The following is a 10,232-nucleotide window of genomic DNA, read 5'->3' on the forward strand; positions in this document are numbered from 1 at the left end:
ATATATATATATAAGTATATATACACCACTTCTGACGACTTGTCCTGCGCCTGGTGTGCCATTGCCGCCTTGCTGAAGATATCGATCATAGTTATCCATTTATATCCTCTCCATGTAAAAATATCGATCTGCAGATCGTCAAGCAGTGCATCTGGGGTCTGTGTCTCTTCTTGTCTCCCTTTTGGTGGGTTTCTGTCATATTTCGTGCTTAGACAGACTTCGCAATTTCCTACGACTTCTGTGATTGTCTTCTTCATCCCCCACCAAAAGTACCTTCTCTGCAGAGTCTCTGAGATACCGTGGTGATTTGTTTTTCCCTAATGATATGCTACAGTCACCTCACTGGCGTTCATCCTCTTGAAGGGTTTCCACCATCAGCTTGCATCGGGCGAATGTCCTATCGGTTCATCACGCCATGGCCGCTTGATCTTCTCTCAAATGGTTTCATTCCCAACATACAGGTAACACTTTTCTCCAGGCTTCGAAGCATTGTTCAATGTTCTACAGATCTGGACGTTCTTCACGCCTGGCTGTGACCAAATTTTTGTGATATTGCTTCGCCCATACTCGCTGCACTAAACTTTGAGCAATCTAGTGGTCCTCGTCTTCCATACAATCTGCCACCTCTTGTTGTTTATTATGTCCTCCAGTTCCTCAATATCTATTGGTCTTCCTTCTTCCGAACTCTCGTTAGACGAAGATTTTTCCCTATCATCTTCCTCCACCTCATTCTATTCTTCCTCTTCCGGTGTCCACTCCCACAGGAATTGCCCAGATGGTTCTCCGGCATCCTCTTCTACTGCATTTACTGTAATTGCTCGAGACAACCAATCCGCTACCACATTTTCTTTTCCTGGTTTATATATTATGTCTATGTTATATTGTATTAGGAGCTCCTTCCAACGCGTAATCCTAGCCGAAGATTCCTTCAACTTCCCCACCCATTGCAGAGGCCTGTTGTGGTTGGTGTGTACCCTAAACCTTCTGCTAACAACATGGTCTAACGTGGTCAACAGCCCATACTATTCCCAAGAGGTCTCGTTCCAACGTACTGTATCTGGTCTCCGTCTCTTTAGGCACCTACTGGCATACGCCACTGGTCGATCTCCCCTTTTTCCATCCTGTGACTACACCGCTCCCAATGCATACTCACTCGCATCTGTAGTGATATTGAATTGCCGAGTGAAGTCCGAAAAAGCAAGCACCGGCTCCTGTTGCAGATTCTCCATGCACCGCCTTATATTGTCTTCAACCATCGGAATGATGATTGCCTTTCTTCAGGAGATTGTTGAGTGGGACGAGGTACTCAGCCACTTCTGGCACAAATCTTCGATAATAATTTAAAATTCCTAGCAACCTCAGAACTCCCTTCATATCCCAAGACACTGCCATCTTCTGTATTGCTGCGACTTTATCCGTGTTGGGTTTAACTCCTTCCCTGAAAATTGTGTGGCCAATTTAAATAATTTGAGCCCAAATTGCCTGATTTTCTGGAATACACTGTGTAAATGTTGGACATGTTCGTCTTCGTTCTTAATGACCACTAGGAGATCATCCATATAAATCTGGCATACTGATTTGTCTATTCCCCTCATAAACTCATCCATCAGATGCTGGAACGTTATAGAAGCATTTTTGAGGCCAAATGCCATCCTAGTAAATTCTTAGTGGCCTCTCTCGAATGTGAATGCTGTCTTATGTTGATCCTTAGGGTGCATTTTGATTTGATGATATCCGGCCTTTAAGTCCAATGTGCTGAACACCGTCGCCCCGCTCAGCCTGTCCAAATGTCTGATACTTTTGTCTATGGTATTCTTGTTCAGCTTCCTGTAATCTATCACCACTCTGTACTTTTCAGTAGTTTCACCTGGCGTGCTCTTTAACCACAGTGGACTATTGTATGGGGATGTATTATCAATAATTATTCCCTGGTGTTTTAAACTTTTGAGCTCTTCCCGGATGTGGTGACCTAGCGCCTTCGGGCGGGTATCTCCTCTCTTTCACGTATATCATTTTGTCTTGTTTTAGTGAGATCTCACAAACCGTCCTCCCGGTTGTCCCGAGTTCTTTAAAAAAGATATCTTCATATTTCCTCCTAAGGCTTCGTCTCCAGTCCTCAGCCTGATTGATTGCTTCAACCTGTGTGGCCTCTGTCGATGACATTTGTACATTTTACTCCCCAACTTAATTCTCTTATTTCCCTTGATATTCCTAACCCAAGCACCCACCTTCCCTAGCAGGTCACCCCACAAGTCGGCACCAGTTAGGTATCGGCGAATGCAAAATGTCAAAAGAAGGAATAAGATCTAACACGCTTGAACTGCTGTAACATACTAGCTTTATTGGGTTTGGTACATCTCTTTATATACATTCGATCAGCTGATCTCCTCAGTCTGCTGACATTGAAGTAATAGCTGACTCAGACCGTAACTGTTATATATATATATATATATATATGGGGAATAGGACTGGGGCTCCGAGAGAAAGACAATATACAAAAATCTATACTAAATTCTACCATCGCTAACTTACTTTTAGGTCTAAAATTCTATAATTAAACTTACCTTTCTTTTTAGCAACCTAAAAGACTCCATTAACCTTCCATACAACTCCAATATAGTGTACCATATCCCTTGTTCCACCCCTAATTGCAACTAAGCTTACATCGGCGAAACCAAAAACTACTTGAAAGCCTGCATATCCATATTATATACAATATACCATAAATTCTCATATCCAGCAAGCCTCAAAACTCTCTGAGCATACGTTGACTTTAGGACATACTTATATTTATAACATATATCTACCTATTGTAATATTAGATTAGAGAACCCGACTTTAGCTAGTCATACTTTCATTAACAAACTCAAGTTTGACTTTCACTAAGTGAAGGTTTCTCAATATAGAAAGTAACCAATAAAAATATTAAGTCTTGAATTGATGTACATTGAAGGAACTAAGAATGAAATTGAGGGATTTAGTAAAATTAAACTATGTGTACCACAGTGTTCTAAAATCATTAAGATAATTGAGATAAAATCATGTTCTTGTTTTCCTCAAAATTCTTCACAGGAATTTTATTTTTTCGTAAGAGTTACAGGTGGGTATACCAACTTGAAGATGTGAAGCTTCATTTTTCTGGTTATTTCTCACTTCCCAATTGTGGTACTACATATCTTGTAGAAGACTGATTTTGATTTACTTATTCTGTTTGATATTTTTAAGTCTACTTTTCCAATCCTATCCATAACGGTACTATGCTAAATGAAGACCATGAATGTTTTCATTTTTCCGGTGCTGTAATATATATGAATCCCTTTTTGTGTCCTATTTACTTGCAGGATCTTTCCTTTGCTGATCTACCATGCTTTCTTATGGAACTCTTTTTCCCATTCAGCCACTGCTTGCTGCAACATTTCTGCCAAGTTAGGCATAAGAACTATATTTTTCAGGTAGAGATGAAACTAGATTACCACAGGGAAGAAGTTTCTTCGCCCCAGGAATGTCCCATCAGATTGTCTGTGTATTATTGCTATTTTATCCATGTTTTGTACAAATAGCAGGGGGTTTAAACTGTCACCTTGTTTGGCCCTCCATTATATATCAGTATATACATTTTGATATTAAATAGTTCAAAATACTTATTTATTTTAAAGTTTTGATTACATTTCAGAAATGAAAATGAATAAATTGGTTACATCATCTCGAAGGAAAAATCGTAAAAGACATTTTACTGCACCCTCTCACATCAGACGAAAATTGATGTCTGCTCCATTGTCCAAAGAACTCCGTCAAAAATATAATGTTCGTACTATACCTGTAAGAAAGGATGATGAAGTTCAAGTAAGAACAATTTTATTCATTATTAGTTATATTTATATTTGCCTTTTATCTTATTGTGTCATTGTTTGTTTTTTCATATCATACATATTATTAAAGACTGAATTTTTTCTATTTTGACGAAATAAATTGTTGGAAATTCAAAATTTGGTTGTTTCAAGAAACCTCGAGTATTCTAATCAATTTTTTGATTAGTTTATGTTTCGAGTTGTTATTGTACTCTTGTTATATAAACTTTTGAAAAACATTTTTTGTCCTATTATGGGTGACATTAACCATCTGTGAAATCATTGAATATAGTTTGTAATTATAATTTTTAGGTTGTAAGAGGACACTATAAAGGACAACAAGTAGGGAAAGTAATCCAAGTTTACAGGAAAAAGTTTGTAATCTACATAGAAAGAATTCAGAGGGAGAAAGCAAATGGTGCTAGTGTTTATGTTGGTATTCATCCCAGCAAGGTATGTTGTATTCATCAAACATTTCAAAATAATTTTTTTCATTTTAGTTATGAAAATGCTATATTGAGTATTAGTTAATAGAGTTTTTGAGGTTCTATAATTAACTGTCTAATAGATTAGTGTATATATAGGGTTTTTTTTTAAGCCCAATAGAACTTGAAATTGTAAAAAATAACACAAAAAATTAAATTGTAATCAAAATTTTTTTTTTATTCGAAAGATCAATACGTGACATTAACATTTGAAAATGATTTCGGGCATATGGGCACCGCGGCTGTTCTTGACGAAGCGCATTCTGTAAAATTGTGTTCAGCGATGAGGCGTATTTTTGGCTTAACGGGTTTGTTAATAAGCAAAATTGCCGCATATGGTCGTGCGATTTGACACCTCTCGATTATTTCCTGTGGGGCTACGTGAAGTCACTGGTTTATGCTGATAAACCACCAACAATTGACGCCTTGGAGGCCAGCATTGTTCGTGTTATTCGTGACATACGGCCAGCAGTGCTCGAACAGAATGCGCTTCGTCAAGAACAGCCGCGGTGCCCATATGCCCGAAATCATTTTCAAATGTTAATGTCACGTATTGATCTTTCGAATAAAAAAAAATTTTGATTACAATTTAATTTTTTGTGTTATTTTTTACAATTTCAAGTTCTATCGGGCTTAAAAAAACACCCTATATAATCTCATTATGTCAACCTATACTTGAAACGAATTATATTCTGGCTGTGCTAAAATTCTTAGTAAATAAAAAAATACATCACAATTTGCTGGCCCAAAGAACATATGATTGTTTTTTATTTTAAATTATAACTTGTGTCTCAAAGATGAGAAAATATATTGCTGGTTGAATACAAACCCTTACTAACGCCTACCTAAAGATATAATGTAATATCTAGGTAATAGACAGTTTATATTGTGACTTACCAATAATTGATTTCAAGACAAAACTATATGGCATAAATCATAACTATATTAAAAGATTTTATTTTATATAATTATGTGTGGTTTTAGTAATTTTTTTTAATGACTATGCCTTTTATCCTAGTATATGAGTGGATTTTATTGGACAAATGATAATTTCTATATCCCACAGGTTAAAATAAACTTGTTTATTGATTTATATTAATTTTAAAGAAATGAAAAAAATACTGTAGGTTCCTCTTACCTGAAGGAATACAAGTAGTAGCTCCTGATAGTTACTTTTTTAGATTATAATGTGATAATTTCAAAACGATACTATTCTGGGTTAATCCCTTGAAATAAATACTTAAGAGTATCACCCATTAAAAACCCTCAAACTTTGAATTAATAATTTGGCAGAATTCTTGGGTATAGGTATCAGTTGTTAGTTTTTCTCGGACACTATTTCTGAAATTTGCTATCAGATTTTTCATTGCGCATGTGCATTTCTATTTACTGTTACTGTTGATGTTTTTTAATATAGAGTTAATTTCTTGAGTTTTCTAGGGTTCTGATTCTGTTTTTTTTTTTTGTTTTTTTTCTACTCTCATTTGACTATATTGACAGAAATACATTTTTTGAGGTCACCCAAGTCTAAATAACAAAATGAATCTTGCAAAATGGTCTCTCTGCGTGCGTGCATGCGTACAGTCTAGCCCAAAAGTAAAAAGTCATGTGGAACTGAAATTTCATATTTAAGGATGGTATATGTAACTTGAGACTGCCCAGTCCTTCCTGATTGCATCATGGCAAGGTTACTTTTGTAGAACTGTTGCATTCTTGGCACTAACAATGTTAATATTTGTCATTCCCACCTTGAGAGATCTCAGAGTATAAATTTTCATGACAACAGAAAAATAAAATTTTATTTATAATTTTCCATTTTCGTATAGGCTTTGTTTAGTAGCATTTCAAGGATGATATTTTCAAATTTTTTTCACATCTTCCATTACGTATGTGGATTTAAATTTACTGTAGTTGTTAGTTTTCTTTAATATAATAATATTCTTTATTTATTCTGGGATTGATCCCTTTAGAATAATATACAAGCGTCAAAATTAGGCTTTAGAACCTTAGAGTGAAATACAGAATAAAAATGTCATAAAATAATGAATTTGAAAAGATAAAAATGATCAACAATAATTAACAGAATATATGAAATAAGAATAGAACAAATAAAGTAAAACCATATGTCATATCATAAAACATAAGATGAAAAACACTTCTGATAATGAATGATAGAAAACAAAAATGATAACAATGAAATATTCTTTATAAAATCGGGTGATAGAGGCATCCCTGGGGACCCCAAAGATGAATTGTATAAAACAATTAATTGACCATTTTAATTTTGCTTAGAGATCCCCAGAGACACCCCTGTAAACCACACAGCAATAATCAAAGTAGGGGAATATTAAGGAAGATACCAGGAGCCTACAGGTTTCAAAAGAAAGTAGGTGACAAAGATAATTTAAATGCTTTAGGGTGGAGAAGGTACAACGGGAAATATAGGAGACGTGGTTTTTCCAGGAGAGAGTTTGGTCTATAGTGACACCAATGTTTTTAGCGTGTGGATGGAATTGTGTTGGATTGTTTAGGAATAAGGTTGGAATATGAGGAATCGTTTTCAGGAGGTGATTGGATCTTATTACGATTGCTTTATTCTTCTCTGCATTCAACTCTATTGTTTTCTTGTGCCCAGTGACTAATTTGATTCAAGTCTTCTTGAAGCTTCTCTGTGGCAACCAATAGGTCAGAAGATGGGAAGGAAAGGTAAATTTGGAAATCATCAGCGTACAAATGGTATTGAGAATGTTGGATAAGGAGGGGAAGGTCATTGATATAGATGGTGAAAAGCGATGAACCCTGAGTGACACCACATGTAAGGAGTCAAGTCTATGATGATGGTTTATCTGGAACCACTACATACTGGGAGCGATTGAAAAGGAAGGATTGAAACCAATGCAAAGCACTGTTGGATAGAAGAAAGGAAGATTTCGTAGTTTGTTACGAAGGATGTATAGTCAACCGTGTCAAATGCTTTGGAGAAATCATCAATCAAGGAGTATTAGGATAGTTAGGTTTTTGGTGTTCCATGGCGAATTTGGAGGTCGTGGGTTATAGGGATTGTTTCTTAATAGTTCAGGTCTAAGGAGTTCTAATTTTTTTTTTTTTTATTGGATATTTGATTTAGCATTTTAATTGAGTATTTCTGAACCATTAAAGCTGAATAAAATTTCAGTATGGGAATTGTTTGTTAGGTTTTCAAGGGGGCTGTTGTCTAATTTTCTATAAGATTCTTAATCACACTTACACATTTTAATTTGAATGTTACTGTTGGAATTTTCTTCGATAGAGGGAATGTTCTGTGATAGATTGGACTTTTTTATTTATTAGAATTTAGATTTTGTATAATTTTGGATGTTTTTTCAATATAAGGTTCATTTATATATATAGGGAGATGGTCAGGGTTGCGGTCAATAGTGAAACAAAAATAGTTTTCAACTATTTATTAATTATTATTTTTGTTTCACTATTGACCGCAACCCTGACCATCTCCCTATATATCAACTTTTACGGTCAACTATACATACATATATACAATAAGGTTCATTTATTATTATTTCTAATGTGGTATTGAAGAATTAACAATAAGATTTTCACTCAAAAATTCAATTGTGATTCATTGTTAATACAATAAATTTTTTTTTGATTTATCAGGTGTTTGTTAACTTAAAACTTATTAGCGGGTGCTGAATAATAATTTATAACTAGATCTTTGTTGACCAGTATTGATTTAAGTTCTCCAAATTTCTTCGTTAAGTGTTTATGAGGTAATCTGAAAGTATTTACTGTTTCAGCTCTTACCTGGTAAATTGGTAAGAGCTGTCATTTATGGAGCATAAAATTGGAACACCTATGTACCATGAATCAGCCATGAGAGTTCAACAAGGTGAAGTATTACAAGCTGAAATATATCAATGCCAAACTATTAGCCAAGTTGTATCTTTCAACTTCTTATGTATAGCTGTTTCTGTTTTAATCCACCTCTAGGCACGTGTTTTTATTTTAAAAAATAACAATAAGGGAAACCTTCAAAAGAAGCTGTTCCACAAAATCTTATGTGATTTACCTAACTCTTTAACAGTTGTTTAGATTTAAATTGTTGCTATGTTCCCTCGTCTTCATTGGAGTGTGTGATGTACTGCTCGGGAGTCTTTCTTGATGTAGAACATACTTTTGATCGAGTCAGGCACCCAGGACTGCTATACAAGATCTGTATACAATTCCTACCCCCTACATACTTCCTCATTATCCGTTCTTATCTCTCCGGCAGATTATTTCAAATAAATCACAACAGTGCTTATTCATCCCTATTCCGTCAGTCTGCTGGTGTACCTCAGGGTAGTATCCTTGGTCCTATCCTTTACACAGTTTTCACAGCTGACATCCCAACCCATCCTAACACTATCCTCACCATGTATGCCGATGACACATGTCTATTGTCAGTGAACAATGATACTTAAATTGTATTCCAAACCCTCCAATCCCATATCACCACTCTTAAAGAACGGTGCCAAAACTGGAGGATTAATACTAATTCCAATAAATCCCTCCAGCTACCCTTCGTCGTAAACCCATGACTTCTTGCCCTACAGTATCCTTTAATATTACCCCTCATATTCCTGTCGAACAGATCCGTTACTTAGGACTAGATCTGGACAAACGACTGACATGGAATCCTCATACAAGACTTAAAAGACAAGAAACTGCTCGTCGATTCTGACTATTACAACATTTACTAGACAAACGGACTAAATTGCCAATCCATTACAAAAGACTGATCTGCATGACTATTATAAGGCCTATCTGGACATATGGAGTTGAGCTTTGGAGCTCCACTAAACCATCAAATTCCTCCGAATCCAATCATTACAGTCCAAAATCCTTTGTAAAATCCTTAATGCTCCTTACTTTGTCATAAATCAAGTCATCCATCAGGACCTCAATGTTCCATATGTTGTTGATTTGGCCAGAACCAGATACCATTCCTTCCATGATAAACTTCTCAACCACCCAAATCCACTTGTTTCTAACCTGGCTTCTTCATTACCTAATAAACCTCCTAGGCATCTGAAAAGAAGATGGCCTCGAGATCTCCTCTAGAAATGTTATTGGAGTTTTATCAGTGGGTAGATTCTCCACATGTTTGTATCATGTCATCATGTCACCGACAGCAAATTTACTTGTTGTATATATTTGTATACAGTTGTAAATAACAATAAATAAATTATTAGAAAGAAAAAAAAATTGTTGCTATGACAAAACATGATAGTCAAGCTAAGTGTAAATTTAAGTTGTGGGAAAGGTATGTTAGATGTGCACTGACCCCTACTATCATATTTGTTAGGGTACATGCGGACTTCTGCATTGATGTGTAAATTCTTTTTTCTCAAAACATGTATTCATTCAAATTCCACATCCAACTTATATTACTATCACTGAAGATTGTAAAAGTGAATATGTGACTCATTTCAACTTTGTTCATGATTAAAGTTATTAAAATATTCCTTATACCTTTTGAATTACTAGTCTTCGAGATACTTTGCATACACTTACCCCATAAGGCAGGAGAAATTGCATAATAGGTACTACTAAACCGAACTGAAAATTACATAAAAATGGGCCTAATTAAAACTAGGCTTGAAAAATCATGAATTTGAAATTAGTAACTTGGAAAACCCCCAACGTTCATTACTAATTGATGTAATCCATACACCTAACTCTCCAAATAATAAAAATTGTAATTGTAATAATAAATATTTAAAAACAAACAAATTATAGTTGTTTTTTGAAAACCTTATTGCTTGATGAAATTAACATTTTGTATTAGATGTGTATATATATGTGTATATATATATATATATAAAGTTACAGTCAGCTGGTACTTCGATGTCAGCTGACT

General features: G+C 35.1%; 1 protein-coding gene across 1 annotated transcript in view; it reads left to right on the forward strand.

Moving 5' to 3' along the window:
* Nucleotides 1-10,232, forward strand: part of LOC106685064 (large ribosomal subunit protein uL24) — a 16,663-nt gene that overhangs the window by 4,043 nt on the left and 2,388 nt on the right. Inside the window, exons 2-3 of the mRNA XM_014427547.2 lie at nucleotides 3,674-3,843; nucleotides 4,161-4,301. Of these exons, the coding sequence (XP_014283033.1) occupies nucleotides 3,674-3,843; nucleotides 4,161-4,301 (311 nt within the window). The remainder of the gene's footprint in view (nucleotides 1-3,673; nucleotides 3,844-4,160; nucleotides 4,302-10,232) is intronic.

The sequence above is a fragment of the Halyomorpha halys genome, unplaced genomic scaffold, assembly GCF_000696795.3.
Source record: "Halyomorpha halys isolate HHAL.00 unplaced genomic scaffold, Hhal_1.1 Scaffold654.1, whole genome shotgun sequence".
NCBI lineage: Eukaryota > Metazoa > Arthropoda > Insecta > Hemiptera > Pentatomidae > Halyomorpha > Halyomorpha halys.